At 54.1% G+C, this 15,418-nt stretch overlaps 1 protein-coding gene across 1 annotated transcript; it reads left to right on the top strand.

Moving 5' to 3' along the window:
- Positions 1 to 7,644: 7,644 nt before the first annotated feature.
- Positions 7,645 to 13,845, top strand: VAT1 (vesicle amine transport 1). Its single transcript, XM_075036639.1, has 6 exons — positions 7,645 to 8,064; positions 9,683 to 9,890; positions 10,245 to 10,415; positions 10,501 to 10,590; positions 11,560 to 11,801; positions 12,887 to 13,845. The coding sequence occupies exons 1-6, from the start codon at positions 7,732 to 7,734 to the stop codon at positions 12,986 to 12,988; spliced, it is 1,146 nt and encodes a 381-aa protein (XP_074892740.1). The 5' UTR covers positions 7,645 to 7,731; the 3' UTR covers positions 12,989 to 13,845.
- The last annotated feature ends 1,573 nt before the right edge of the window (positions 13,846 to 15,418 follow it).

Below are 15,418 nucleotides of genomic sequence, written 5' to 3'. Positions count from 1 at the left end.
CTTCATTTGTCAGAGACAAGCTGGCTGTGACAAAATGCAGCAAAAATAGAGACAATGAAGACAAAGCAAGTCTGAAGAAGTGGAAATTAAAATGTTTTGGCAGTGAAACAGGATTTATTAATGGACTGAGGGGGCAGTTTGTTTTTGCTGAAATCACAGTCATTTTTCACATATAAATATTGGTACTGTGCGTGAAGTCGGGATGAGTAACGAACAGAGACGTGGTGCAAGGCATGGTGCCATACAGGTACCCAGTGGTACTTCAGGATGCACCCTCAGGGCGGGCAGGGGCCATGTGCAAGCCGGGCTGAAGGTGTGTCCTTGGCACATTCAGCTGGTCAAATGAGAATTCAGGTCCCCCCTCATCTTATCATCAAATACCAGACAACACCCCAGAGCCAAGGCGATGAGGCTGTCCTGGAATCACAGTAGCGTAGCTCACGTCCTCACCTGGTCTGACTCCTGCTTTATATAGGCCAGGAAACTGTTGTCAGTCAGTTCCTCATTCTGTAGCTTTGCGATGCGTATTGCTGCAGCATCTCTGTGCCTCCCAGTCTTGCCTTAAGCAATGTGATGAGTAACTGTCACACGCTTGTTTCCTTCCAGCCTCCCCAGGGAAAGGAGCTTGTGTAGCACTGTGTCATGTTTTGTAAGCCCTGTAGGGTTTTTTGGCCTTCTTACATGTGTGCATGTTGCCCAGCTTTTATGTGGAGGAACAGAAAGAAAAGTTCCTTGTGCTTGTGACTGCAGGTAAAGGAGTGCTGGGTGGCCATAGCTGTCACCTGGAGCAAGCTGCTCCCCTCGCCAATACCCTTTCTTCTGAAAGCTTTTCACCGTATTTCTCAACAGGAATTAGTTTTTTGCCTCCAACCAACAGATCATTGTGCCCCTGCTTTAGAGGAAGCAGGCAACTTTCTGTACTGAATACTCAAGACCCGCGTTTGACTTCCCCTGGGGAGGGAAAGCAGCTGAGACTGCCTTTTGCTCAGAGCCACTTGGGGCACTGTCACTGCTGAGCCTTGTGTCCCATTTGGTGCAATGCACCTTTTGGCAGGCAACACTTGCAAAATATGTTAGGCAACCTACAGTCACGGTGTAAATTTTCAGAATAGGATGCAGAGAGAGACATGCTGTGACTATCACCACGTATGGTGAGGCGACAGATGGCTCCCACACATTTGCTCCTGAAAATGCTTCTCCAGTGGCTAGATCCTCCCTTACTGATCCATGCTCTCAGGGCTTTTGATTGCTATTATGAATTAACTTTATTGTGTTATATTTGTGTTATTTCCTGTACAAAGAAACTAGAAGACATCCTCAGGACCTGTACTAGGGAAATGTACTGGGAGAAACCAACCTTTACCGAAGGACCCACAGCCTGAAACCTGGAATATGTGACATCTTTCTTGTGCCTGCACAGAGCCTCAAAGTCTGGTCCCCTACAGCCAGTCACAGGCTCTGGAGCTAATTTTATACCTGCTGAAACAGGTGAATGTAACGAGTGAGGAATCTCCTGTACTCTGTCATATGGCCATGCCCCCCGCAACATGCACGCATGTACCTAATGAGAGGTGCATGAGTGTCACCCCTGAGGACACAAGACAGAGCTCATGCCCATCACATTATGCAGTGACACTTTCTCTGGATTTTTACAGTGTGTGCATTGTTAACTTCATACCTATCTTTTCTGTGCCATTTATCTCAGTCTGCAACATCTTATTTCCACTAGTAGGCCTCTAAACTGGGACAGAAATAAGGGACACACTTTAATTTCTCATCAGATCTAGTCTTAAGTATCTTCTTGGACTTGTCAAATATGTGAAAGAGCTAGAAACCCGCCAGGCAAAACTGCAGAGTATTGCTAACTGTTAACACTGAGCAGTTAAATCATTCAGTCCTGAATGGTGTGTTATTTGATGGTTTCCCCTAGAAGATGAAGAGATGGAGAAGCAGTAGAGTTTGAACACACGCAGCAAAAAGATACAAATCAACAGCAATTAGGAAGGTTAAAAGAAAGAGAAAAAAAATCCCAGCCAAATCCCCTTTCATGTGTCCAGCCAGTTTACATTCTGTGCTAGAATAACGCTGATCTGACTCACTGCTGGCATTAATGAAGTTTGCACCTCTGGGTGAGCAATTTAATTTATCTCAGCAAGCCAAAGCTCATTATAACAGTCCATAAATGCTATCAGATGAGAGCAGCATCCTTCAGCAATCTCGGGGATTAAAGCAAGGAGGCATTCAACTGACAAGGCTTCTGCTGGAAAGACTGCAGTCGGAGCATGTGTGTTACAGGCTGAGGAGGCACAATACCTCAATTACTGCTGCGGATTTCTCTGTATCAAGAAAGTGATCTGGAGCCTCTGCAACGCTCCTTAGGAGGCGAGCAGCTCCATTTTTTCCCCTCTCTCTCAGGACAACTCTCCTTAGGATTTATCAGGCCCAGCACCAGCTGGCGAGACATGTGGGCGGCTGGGGGGACTCCACAGGTTGGCTGCAGGCTGATCGCTCTCCTGCGGGGAACAAGAGGCTCTTCGGAGGGGCAGGGACTTGCAGCACTGAAGGCACACAAAGAGGGTCAGGGTGGGAGGAGGAAAATGGCTGGCTCTTTGATTCTGTCCCCTTGGGTGTGGAAGCCTCCTCGCCACACACATCCCCTCCCACACCGGATCCAGCTACTTGAAATGCAGCTTCCACTGCTGCGCTGGCCTTCCCCTCGCCTCGCTCTGGGTGCAGACAGTGCAGCACGCACACGGTCGGTCCCATCATGCCCTTTCTGCCAGGGCTGCCAGCGCCAGCACGGCCACAGCTCCGGCACACAGCACCAGCTGTTGGGGCGACAGAGCAAGCCCAGCTGGACGCTCCCTGGCAGAGGTGCTCAGTGTAAATGGTTTCTCCAGCAGTAGGAAGGATCTCCACCACCTTTGTGTTTGAAATCACTCATCAAAATGAAGTATTTTCAGTTTTGCAGTTCTTTTTCATGCGGAGAGGGGTGGAGATGGGGCAGGCAGGGAATGAACAGAAATGAGCCCTTAAAACTTCAGTTTCTTTTCCATTTAATTTCCAACATGAATTGCGTATCCCAAACACAAATTGGGGAAAAACGGTTTTCTTTTTAAAGTCTTCCTTTAAGCAAGCCCAACACAGTGAGGCAGCATCCTATGGGCTGTGTGTGCCCAGGCTGGGTTGGGCCCCTCCCTTACACCCGGTGGGGCCGCAGGCCGGTGGGAAGGTCCCTGCTGCGGTCTGAGGGATGGGGCTTCCCTCGGGGGCTGCTCCAGCTGGGCTGGGTGCAGGTGAAGGTCTCGGGCTTAGCTGCCCCACTGCTGCACCCTGCTGCGTTTCAGTACCATGCTTGCTTTTCCTTGCAAAGCAGCTTATGTGCCAGGGGTGAGCCGGGTGAATGGCGAGCTGCTGGCACTGCTGCTGCACAGCAGTGCAGGGACTTGCCAGGAACTGGGACCCTTGAGCAGCAGCAGAGTTTTCAATGGTGCAGAGAAAACTGTCTCCCATTGCAACACACACACACACACACACACACACACAATGCTACCTGGTCCTGCAAGTCATATGGTTACTTAGTCCCTTGAAAGCCATGATGAGCACACTGAAGGGAAGTTTGTGCGTTTTCAGTGAGATAAGACATGCTGAACAAATAATCGGCCTCTAGTGGATGCACAGCATGTGGATGTGCTAAGCCGGTTATTTTGGGACAGTAATTGTCAGTAAATTATTGATGCTGTGGTGGAAGGTTGAAGTTAAGGAGAAGGATTCTCATTTCACAGGATTTCTCCAAGGACCGCAGTAGAGAAGGTGCCTGCCTCCAGAGGGGGACATGGTGGGATGCTGTTCTGTGCGCACCTGGAATCCGGCCTTGCATTAACCATGCTGCTTGCTTGTGCTGCGCTTCCTCAGCCTCTGCTGTTTGGGTTTGTGCAGGGGAAGATGCTGGAGCAGTCTTAGCCCAGCTAAGGCAGTGTTCTTTGTGGGAATGATACTCTGTGCTGGGAGGATTTCTTCAGTCTGCTGTCACCATGAGAAGTGAACTGACGTTCGCTGAGCATCAGTTACCACTTGACAATCGCCTCCATTGTTTCTGTGATCAAAACAGCAGTGCAGGGAACTATGGCTGTGAGTGGCAGGTATGTCTGAGGCGTTGTGTCAGATCTCTTCCACCCGCTGCTCTACCTGTCAAATCTAAATGTAATTTACTGTGATACAGGCACGGTGTCATCCGGGAGGCACAGCATTCCTGGTACATGTGATGCAGCTGGGAGAACTCGTCTGTGTCTACCTCTGCGTGCAATCCAACACTCCGCAGACACAGGTGAGAAAAAGGCAGAACAGAGGCAGGAGGAATCTTTCTCTCGAGTTCCCAACAAACCCAGATAGATGGATTGAGGTCAACACTTGCTGTAGATCCAGGACGCCAAAATATACAGCCCTGAAAACATCACCGTGGGCCCTGGCACCCTGTGGGGTCTTACTGCAGCCCCACAGCCCCCTCCAGAGCCAAACCCCTGCGCTGGTCTGCAGCCGGGGGTGGCCTGGGAGCGGGCGGTCTCAGGGAGCGTGGGCAGCACCAGCAGAGCAGAAGCAGGGAGATGGTGGCACCAGGTCAAGGCCTGAGTGGGAAACGGCTCCGAGTACTTTGCCTGCGGCCAGGTGTGGAGACGTCCCACGGCAGGCAGGCAGCCGCCGGCCCCGAGCGGGGTCGTAGGCAGCCTCACAGGGTGAGGGAAGGCTTTTGGTCCGTCCTGAATAAGCCCCAGGGTCAAAGCTGAGCTACCACAGGCAGCTGACTACTGACCGGCAAACCACGGCCAGGCTTTCTTAACTCCTGCCTCTTTGTTGTTTCAGTGTCTTGGAGAGCGGAGGAGAGGGAGGTAGAACAAAGAGCTGCACAGGGCAGGCTGGCACTGGTCCTGCTGTGGGCATATCCTCCTCGCCGCCCTGCCAGAGGCTCAGGAGGAGCAGCAGGAGGCTGCAAAAAAGCAGGCAGGGAGCTCAGGGTGAGGTGCAGGGCTATTGGAAAGCTGAGCATCTGGGGGAGAGATAATGAGAACAGTTTCCTCGGTGGCCTGTGCCTACCTCTGGCTGTAAATTACAAGTCACCACTATTCAGAAGGCCCCAGCGCCTCAGCTGCGTGCTCCTGTGCAGCGAAAGCCCACATTTGGGGAGCTTGCTGAAAAATCGGCTGGAGGAGTGAGCACCAATTCCACTGGGAAAATTTATTGTTTTCTCTGGCTAACGCTTCCCTTGCTAGCCCATGCCAGTGACCCATACCCAGTAAGCAGCAGCCAGCTGCCATGCTGTGCTGGGGATCGCAGATCTGCAAGCTCACAGTGTGCCAGCTGCAAACGCCTGGCCCGAGCACGTGCAATGGCACATCCCCATCAGCTCCCCGCAAATGGCAACGCTTCACCCGCACTGACGCTCCAGAGCAGTGACTCGCCAGAACTGTCCCTCTTAAATCTGCAGCTTAAATACAGTGGAAAAAGTACCACAGCAGAACACAAACTGAACTGGGTAAAGTAAGATTTACAGGGAAAATGTTACTAAACTGAGCTGATAAGGAAATATTGACTCAGAAGCACAAAAGAGACAAAGGCAGCAAGAGCAGCCTGCCCAATCAGACTTGCCACTATGCAAAAATACCCCTATCTAACCTGCTTTATTGCTGCATACAGCTGGAGCAGTCTAGCAGAAGAGGACTCTGACTCCCAAAACCCACTGCCTTCATCTACCACTCTCTGAGCCTTTGGGAGTTATCCTCTTATCTCAGGTGTCTATAGGGGCTCCCTCCTGGCCAGCACGTTTCATCCACCACAAGAGCCCTGGCAACTGTGAAAATAAACCACTGAAAGGACAAATGCTAGGAAAGCTCCTAAGAAGAGCAGTGGGAGACGGAGGATTGTGCTTTGACTGCTTCTTCCTAATTTGGGGCATGGGAGATGCCCAGACATCAGGAAGGCACATCTGTAAAAGGTGTAAAGTAACTGTCCAAGCCGGACTGCGGTCCTGTCGTGCAACTGGACATGCACCTCCTCCTTTACCCACTGCAGCCATCCAAACACCCATAAACATGCCACATTGCAGAGCCAGATGATGTGCAGCCTGCTCCAGGCCTCTGCCCTCCTGGCTGCTTTCCTGCCTTTGTGCTCCACTTCCTGAGCAGCCCCAGCCCGCGCCCGGCTCGCACGGCTCCAGGGCCAGCCCAGCCTGGAGAGCAGCCCTGCAGGACAAGGCCACATTCATGCAAAACTCCCGCTGGCCTCGGCCACATTCATGCAAAACTCCCGCTGGCCTCAGTCAGCAGATTGCATTTGCGTAATGAGCGGGACTGCTGTCGCAAACAAAGCCCCTGGAAACGCTGGGGTTTGCGAATCTGCCGGCCGGCCAGAGCCTTACATCAAATGCTGTCAGCAGTGCTGGGAGTGCCCTGCCCAAAGCAGGCACTGTGCCGGGTTTTGCTTGGCTTGGGAATTCTGGAGCACTGGAGTGACACAGACACTTCCCCAGTACGTGTTTTGATTATCTTTCAGGTGGTCTTTGCTTTTTTTGGGGGGGTGGATGTTTTTCAGGGGCTCTTTGACTTGTGTGCTGGAGCAGTCACCCTGCCACAGCTGTGGGTTACTAGGGACAAGGATGTGTCCACCAAGCAGCGGACAAGAGAGGTGTGGATCCATCTGCGCTCATCGCACGCAAAACTGCACTGAATCAGCAGTCTTGATGGCAAGCGTGATACAGGGGAGCTGGACACAGATCCGAGCAGTGAATTCATGGAGAAGGCTGCTGTCTGCTGGCAGATGCGTCACGAGCAGGAAGGGAGGCTGGTTCCATCCGTCTAACGCACCCTCCCTTCTTTATTTGTTTTTAGTTACAGGACTAGAGCTCCACTCCTCCCTCTTGTCTGTGAGCCAGTCTATGCCTCATCTCCGCTACATGCAGCCATTTCAGGGCTACGAGCAGAGAGATGTTTATTAAACCTCCCTGCAAGTGACATCCGTTACTCACAATAAATTGCAGCAGTAACTCAGCGAGATGACGCTCCAGCTAAACAGCCATTTCAGTGGTCTCCAGAAAAGGCGCAAGCAGATTGCTTGAAAGGAATCATTTAGCCAAAAAAAAAGAAAGAAAAAAAAAAAGGTGGTGCGGAGGACGAGAGACGCTGCGTGCAGGACCCGCGGCCGGCTGGGCCCCGCCGAGCCGCAGCCGCCGCCGCAGCGCAGATGCCAAGGGCTGCGGCCTAAGGAGCCTTCGGGAACTCCCGCCCCGGCGGGGGGCGTAGGGGCAAATCTGCCCCCGCTCCCTTCTCCCCCGGCATCGGCTTCAGACCCGCCGGGGGAAGCGTCCCCGCGGCGGCGGGGTCGGGCGGCTCCCTCGGGGCCGGCCGCCTCCCTCGGGGCCGGCCGCCCGGAGGGAGCGGCAGCGGCGGCGACGGGGCCCCGGCGGGACGGGGCGGGGCGGGGCGGGGCGTCCCCCGGGCCACCGGGCTGCGGAGGGGCGGCGGCCGCCGGGCCGGGCGCGGCAGCGGGAGGCGGACCGCGGGACAGCGCCGCCCCGCCCGCCGCGGCGCCGCTCGCCCGGCCCGCCCCCGCCCCCGCCCCCGGTCCCCGTGTCCCCCCCCCCCCCCCGGCCGCGCCCCGCGCCCCGGCTTTTCCCCGCCCGCCGCCGCCCCGCGCCCGCAGCCGCTCCCGCCGCTCCGCTCCGTTCCGCTCCGCTCCGCCATGTCCGCTGAGCCGGCCCCGGCCGCCGCCGCCCCCGCCCCCGAGCAGGCCCCCGGCCCCGCGCCGCCGGCGGGCGGCGGGGAGGCGGCCGAGCACCGGGCGCTGGTGCTGACGGGCTTCGGCGGCTACGAGAAGGTGAAGGTGCAGGCGCGGCGCGGCGGCGGCCCGCGGCCCGGCGAGGTCTCGGTGCGCGTCCGCGCCTGCGGCCTCAACTTCGCCGACCTGATGGCGCGGCAGGGGCTGTACGACCGGCTGCCGCCGCCGCCCGTCTGCCCCGGCATGGAGTGCGCCGGCACCGTCCGCGCCCTCGGCGACGGCGTCCGCGACCGACAGGTGAGGGGCGGCGCGGCCCGGTTCGGCCCGGCCCGGCCCCGCCGCACTGCGGCGGCGCCGCGCCCCCGCCGCCCGGCAGGTGCGGACCCGCCCGGGCCCCCTCCGCCGGCCTCCGGGCCGCGCCACCGGCGGGAGGCGGCGGCGCGCTGGTGACCGTCCCTCCGCCGGGGCAGGGGCGGCCCGGCGCCGGCAGAGCCGCCGCTCCCTGCCCGGGGCCGCGCGGGAAGCGTCCTCCGGGATCCCGCCCGCGGGGGATCCCGCGGCGGACGGCGCCCGCGACAAAGGGGCTGCGCGGGCAGGACGGCCCCGGCGCGTCCCTGCCCGGCCCCGGCCGCCGGGGGCCCTGGCTGCCCTCGCCCTGCCGACGCCGCGCCGGCCCCCGGGACCGGCGAGAGCGTCGCTGTCGCTGGCTGCCCGCCCTGAGGGCCGGGGTCTTGCTCCGGAGCCGTGGGGCAGGGCTGGAGGCGGTCGTGCGCTTGGGGACCGCCGGCTGTATTTGCACGCGCAGAATTTTCTCGTTAGCGGTCGGCGACCGCTAGTAGGGTGTTGGGCTAAAGCATGACTGTGCTGTTTCTGAACGCGTTTGGGACCGTCCCCTTGAACTCCACGAACGTGGCGGTTCCAGCTGCTGCGGAGCTGTCCGGAGCCGTCTGAGTGAGGGTGGTGAGCTGTGGGCACGAGCTGGTTAGTTGCTCTTGGTGCTGGGTTTGTGGCCCGCCAGCGTGCTGCTGCTGCGTTTCTAGCAACTCGGGGGGCAGAGGAGTTGGCTCTCCGCATGTCCTAGACCTTTGGACCTCAGGGCTGTTGCAGTTATGGTGCTTTAAGATGATTCTTGGGTGTGCAACTAGCAAAACACAGTGTCTCAAAAAAACCCCAGCGTGTCAAAGATGATTCCCTCCGCTCCAGGAAAACATCTTGATTTATTTAAGTGTAAATGCTGAACCCACACACTGAGGAGCCTTTCTGCTCGCTGCCTTGGCTCTGCCTCATCTCTGCTTGCTGATACGACCACTTGGTGTTTTGCCGTCTCTTTCCCGTTGCATAGCGAGCAGATGTTTCTCGCCCAGTGGGATAAGAGCAGATTTTGGGGGATGCCTCAGACTTCAGGCCTGACGCTTAGACCTGGGAGGTTTTCCTAAGGTTTTTCTGGGGCTGATCCTATTAAGCATTGCCTCAAGCCTCCTGCCTGTTGGCAGAATGATCCTTACAAGGGGCAGCGGTAATATTTCACAGTGTTCAGACTCCGTCTCCCGGCTTGCGCAGGGAGGGCAGGACACGGCCCCCATCCCTCTTACCTTGTTGGGGGTCCGTTGGTTTGGGCGGCTGGCAGTCAGGCAGCACGCTGGGTGCAAGCCAGAGCCTGGGGCGCCTGCAGTCCCTCGGAGGCTCGTGGCCTGTGCCCAGCTCTGTGGTGAGAGGTGCTGTTGTGCGGTTTGCCCGACAAGTGGAGCGCAGGCCGCAGGTTCCCGCCCAAGCCCAGGGGTGCCGCAGTCCCTGCAGACTCTGCACAGAGAACGGCACACGTGTACCGGGTTCTGGCATACAGAGGACAAGGGGGTGATGACTTCTGCTAGCCTGGGGCTTGTTTCAGACCGCCTTGTCCTCTATTTGATTTTAGGTTGGTGACAAGGTAATGGTCCTGGCTAGGTCAGGGCTCTGGCAAGAAGTCGTGAACGTGCCAGCCAGTCAGACTTTCCTGATGCCTGAGGGGATGAGCTTTGAGGAAGCAGCTGCTCTTCTTGTCAACTACATCACTGCCTACATGATCCTGTTTGACTTTGGAAACCTGAGACCCAACCAGAGTGTCCTCATCCACATGGCTGCAGGTACATAGTTCTTGCCAGCCCATGCTGAGACTCTTGGCCTCAGCATGCAGCTTCTGAATGGGTGGCATGGGTGAGGAAGCGATCAGAACGGGGCTGGACTGACAAAACATTGCCTGCCAGAGATGCAGGCTTTGCGCTGACCCAAGCGCTGGCAAATGCTGAACCCATTTCTCAGCAGCCAGGGTTGGTCTCCCCTAGCACGTTACAGGCATCAGCCTGCCCCAGGCAAAACCTTTATTCCAAACCCTCCTGGCGCTGTGTGATCGGTACAAGCAGGGATAATTTACCTATCCAGAGGCTTTCCTGACTGCTGGGGTTGTCTGCTTCTAAGTCTTTCTCACTGTTGGTTTTCAGGTGGTGTGGGAACTGCTGCCATCCAGCTGTGCAAGACTGTAGAAAACGTCACCATTTTTGGCACAGCATCTGCCTCCAAGCATGATTCACTCAAGGAGAGCGGAGTTGCTTACCCCATTGACTACAGAACGATGGATTATGCAGAGGAGGTCCGGAAAATCTCTCCCAAAGGTACTGTGTGGTGAAGGACTTCTACAACTGTCCTGCATTTGTTTCAAGTGCAAGGAAACTTCTAGTTACTTTCAATTCCCTCTAGGTGTTGACATTGTCCTGGACCCCCTGGGAGGATCTGATACATCCAAAGCATTTAACCTGTTGAAGCCGATGGGCAAACTCATCACTTACGGTAAGTGTGAGCAGTGCGCCCAAACCCCAGCTCCAGCGTAGGAGGGACTGTGCGATGGCAGGGTGGGTGTGGATCTGCGCGGGAATGCTGCACACTGCTCCGTGCCTGGATGCACAGCCGTGAGGGAGCATCGCTGCTGCTGACTGCTGTGTGTGTTGTAGTGCTGTTATTTCATGAAAGTCTTTAGGATGCTTCGACTGGGTGAGGCACTGAGGGGAGTGAGATTTGTGCCTTGTCCCAAGAGCTCTGGTCACAGGCTCCAAGGCTTTTGCCTCCTGTGGTGAGATCTCTTCGAGTACAAGCCGGTGCCTGCAGGGGAAGCTGGAATGTCCTCACGGAGGAACGCTGGCAGAGCTGCTTTGTCTGGGCTGGCTTAATGCACAGCACTAATAGAGCCTTGCTTTTCTTCTAGAGGATGTGTGGGTGATGAGGTTTGAGGCTACTGAATACTTATCTCTCCATTCCCCAGCCCTGAAACACTGTGATTTTTGTCTTGTAGACAAAGCCCTCACACAGCCCCCAGTGGGATTCCAGATACTTGCACCAGTGTGCTGCTTCTGTTGTCCCAGCCATTGCAGCATGTGGCTCCCCTGAAGAAGCCTGGCTGTAGGAGAAGGGGAGTGCTGTCCTGCCAGCCTGGCTGGATGTGACTTGTAACCCTCTCTTGCCTCTGCCTGCACTCCAGTCTAGCTGTGCTGCTGCTGCCCTCCTAAGAGAGGAGTTGTTCTATACTTTTGCAATGTATGGGTGCTGATAATCCAAATTCTGCGTATCTTGAGGCTGAGGCAGGTGCTTGTTTCCATTGACGGTTGGCTGGGCAGATCCTGATGTGATCCAGTTCTTACCTCTGTCCTCCATCACTGTGTGAGCGGCTGTTACCCTGTGTATTGTCTGAGCTGTTACATGGGATGCCTACTGCCTCTCGTGTTGTGTTGATTCCAGCTCACCTGTGGCTTGCCTTCTTTTTAGGGGTAGCAAACCTTCTCACTGGACAGAAGAAGAACCTCATGGCTATGGCTAAAACCTGGTGGAACCAGTTCAGCATCAATGCCTTGCAGCTCCTACACCATAACAAGGCTGTGTGTGGCTACCACCTTGGATATATGGATGAAGAATTTGAGCTTGTCGGAGGTGTTGTAGCCAAGCTGGTTAACCTGTACAGTCAAGGAAAAATCAAGCCCAAAATAGACTCTGTATGGCCCTTTGATCAGGTGAGTCTGAGCTAACATGTAGGCTGGCAGCACCCAGAAGTTACTGGGTGATTGTTTCCTGCACAGTGAGCTCTGGTTCAGTGTGAGCACCTTGCTCAGGGGAGCTGAGCTGTTGCAGATGTTTAATAACCATCTGTTCTCAGACATTCAGTGCCTTTTTCCTTTTAAGTTATTAAAGGAGAATAAAGTGACTGGGCTCTTCTGCTCCAGTGCACAGAGCTGGGCAATGCCAGACAGCATCCCTGTGGAATAGGGCAGGTGCTCAGCTGTGCTCTGTGGGCAGCAGCAGCAGCCCATGGAGAGGCTGGGTTATGCATCAGACTGGAGTCTGCCCTGCATCTGCACCCTGTAATTAAGCAGAGAGCTGGGAAGCTTGCTGCTGCCTTTCCACCAGTGAAAAAGAGCCCAGGCAGTGAAGCAGAACGAGGATGTTGGAAGGGAGCGGCAGGCTTTTCGGCAGCTCTGCTGTGCTCAGTGTTGTTGCATTGATGTGTCCAGGCTGAGTCAGGTTCTTGCCCTGAAAATCCTTTGCTGGGGTAGGACTTACTGCAGGGGAGCAAAGGACTTGATAATGATCAGTTGGTGTTAATACCTGAGAACGAGTCTGATGCAAATGCTTAAGGAAAACTCTGTTGATTCCAGCCTGGCCCAGGTGCTGTTTTACTTAAAAATAATAATAAAAATCTGTGCATGTATTGTTCTGTGGTTGTGTAGATGGTAGAAGCATTGTCCTTCTGGCTGTTAGCTGGGTTTCTGCAGTGCTCCCCTCTGTTTGGAAAGGAAGGTGTGGTGGCAAGCACTTCAGTCTTCCACAGTTCGCGTAGCAGAACATCCTTGTGTATGTTACAGTTGGTCTGTCTGAATTCTTGAGGATGGTTTTCTATGGGCGGGCTGGGGTAGCTGCCCAACTCTGTCCAAAGCACGTCTGTGCAGAGGCACCTGAATGCTTGGCTCTTGCTTGGACTGCCAGGAAAGCTGCCTCTTGGGTGGCCCTCCAACTAGTCTGGGTGGACCAAGGGGCCCACGAAGGGCATGACTGCACTGCAGGGTGGGTGTGGGTTTCACGAGATTGCTGTTGCTTCCAGGTGGCAGATGCCATGAGGCAGATGCAAGAGAAGAAGAATGTTGGAAAAGTCATCCTGGTTCCTGAAGCACCCAAGGAAGAATCCAAAAAAGAAGAGAACTAAGGAGAAAAGATGTGTGCAGATTGTGAATTCATGGTTTAACTCCCTGATCTCTTTGGGACCTGGAAATGGACAGATCAGTAGCTTCTGTCTTCACCAGTACAAGAACATTGTGGTTAAAGTTCAGATGAGGTTTGCATGCTCTTGTTGTGACTGACCCTTTGCCAGATATGCCTCCTGCCCTAGCTCTCTGTTTTGAAGCCTGTTTATTTCATACATTTTTTCTAATCACTTGCTTCTCTACTGAATTTCCAAACTAACATTATTTTTCTCCAGCAGTGCAGCTGAAGCTTCCAGGCAGTTAACAACTGCATAGCCTGTCACTGTAAAGTCAAGATGTAACATACTGTAGCAACTGCCAAGTATCTCCACAGAAACTGGTCCCTGCTGAAGCATTTGCACTGTCACCTTTGAGAAGCTTGTTCAACAGGAGAGTGGGTTAAACTTAGGATGTTTCCTCAACAGCCAGAGGAAAAGCATGGCTGGCCTAGTTTAATTCTAGCACGGGCTACTCTTCTGTTTACAGTAACCCCATTCTTTCCCCTCTGCTTCCATAGGCTGCTAACACCAGTCAGATAGCAACAGGTCATGTTGCCTTTGCCTTGTAAATAACCGTCCTGGCATTTTGGAGTCTATGGCATATTGCACTTAATTTGCAGTTGCTTCTCTGTGCAGTCGGCAAATAACCTGACAGGCTGGGCTGGGCTGGGCTGATCTGTGTCTGAATACCGAAGAAAAAATTTCAATTAGGTAACTTGATCTTGTCTATTTTCTGATTCCAAACTGTATAGGGAGATCTAAACTGTGTCTGATTTTTAGAGACCATAAGGACTCAACTGTGTCTCAAATGACTGGAACAATTGATGTTGGCTCTGTGCTTTATTAATGTTGGGCTCCAAGTTGGTATTAAGGCTAAACTTCACCCTCATGTTTGTATTTCCAAGGGCTGCAGTGTTAAATCGGACTTCAACAAGATGGGAACAAAATAAGCTCCGGTTAATGCTTGCTTTGTGCTGTGCCCTGTGCACTGGGGAGGTGTTGCAGTTTGGGAAGTAACTTGCAAGAACCAGTCCTGTAAGGCTGCTTCCCAGGAGCCTGGGCTGGCTCTTTCTGTGGCACGCCACTCAGTAAAGCTATTGCCAACTTACCAGTGTAGACAGTAAACTGCTTAGCTCTGGGTCAAACCTCTTGTCCTGGGCATTGTGAGCAGTTTAAATTGTGCTTTCCATTCTCTTCTAGCTAGCTCATTAGATATCCACTCAAACCAGCTCTCAGCTCGTGGTTCAGTGCTGCAGTAGGACTTGGCTCTTCCTCCCCTGAAACTGCAAGTCTTGGGACCCTTGGGCTCTCTTCCAGCACCGGGGGTTTAAGAGCTGCCTGGGGTGCTCCTCCCAGACCAGAACTCAGTTTCTCTTCCTCTTTTCTTTTTTCTGTGCACTTGAAAATGGACCTGTGCAGAGACCTAAGCCTAGTTCTGTGAGCACTTAATGAGTGGTGTCCACCTTCCTGCTGGACCCTGTTTTCAGCCCTGAGTGACTGTGGTGCTGTTTGTGCTTGCTTTGAGGCTTTGCCATGGATTGTAGGTGCTGCAGTCTTTTAGGCTTCATTTTGCATTTGAAAAGGTAAACCTGAGGGCACCAAGAAGAGCTGCCCATCGTGGAAGAGCTCAGGCTCCAGGAGCAAAGCCTTGCTTAACCAAACCCTGAGGAGGGAAGGTGCCTGCTGGGCGAAGGCCCCTGTGTGCGAAGCCCCTCTGCCACTTGAGAGCAGCCAAGCATGGCACAGGGCTGGGGGTTCCTGTGCAGGTGAGGAGTGTGGCTTCTTCCTTGGCCAGCTCTATCCTCCGGCGGGGCTCCTATCTATCAGTGCAGCTTGTATTTCAGGTGCTTGGGCTCAGACCCTAGTTCTTTAGAATCGTGTGGCCACAGCCTCCAGGGGACTTGCTCTGGCTAACTTTTAAGTATTAAAACAACCCCGTTCCCTACAACCTCAGAGGAGGGCTGGAGCCTTGTCACAGATCCTTGTCAGTCTGTCTCTTGCACTTGATAAGTGAACTTCATAAACATGGTCTGACGAAACTCACAAGCACAACTTTTAACCTTTCTGAATCCAAAATCTTGCTGCTTCTCTTTTCAGCCTGCCCTGTCATGCTAATTTAGATTAAATCCAACAGTCTCTAATGCTGCTTTACCAGGTCTGACAACAGAAGGACTGTGTAAATTACTGAAATGGGAAGTCTGGACCTGTTCCTTCAAGAAACGGGACTTTACCTTGGTGCAAGAGCAGCATGCTCAAATGTCACATAACCCCACACATCTTCAGGTTCTGCACACTTGTAAAGGGGAAAACTATCAAATTGTGTTTCACAGTAACATCCTCTCCTTGCTTTACTCTCGGCTAAGCGCATGCTCAGTGCCTTACTTGGATGGCCTT

This window comes from Buteo buteo, chromosome 9, assembly GCF_964188355.1.
Source record: "Buteo buteo chromosome 9, bButBut1.hap1.1, whole genome shotgun sequence".
NCBI lineage: Eukaryota > Metazoa > Chordata > Aves > Accipitriformes > Accipitridae > Buteo > Buteo buteo.
Note: the sequence above shows the minus strand (reverse complement) of the source record. Positions and strands in the feature narration are given on the sequence as shown.

Coding starts and splice junctions, on each gene's coding strand:
- VAT1 (XM_075036639.1), top strand. CDS start 7,732: ATGTCCGCTGAGCCGGCCCCGGCCGCCGCCGCCCCCGCCCCCGAGCAG. Junction 9,891..10,244: donor CCTCATCCACATGGCTGCAG/GTACATAGTTCT, acceptor GTTGGTTTTCAG/GTGGTGTGGGAACTGCTGCC. Junction 11,802..12,886: donor CTGTATGGCCCTTTGATCAG/GTGAGTCTGAGC, acceptor TGTTGCTTCCAG/GTGGCAGATGCCATGAGGCA.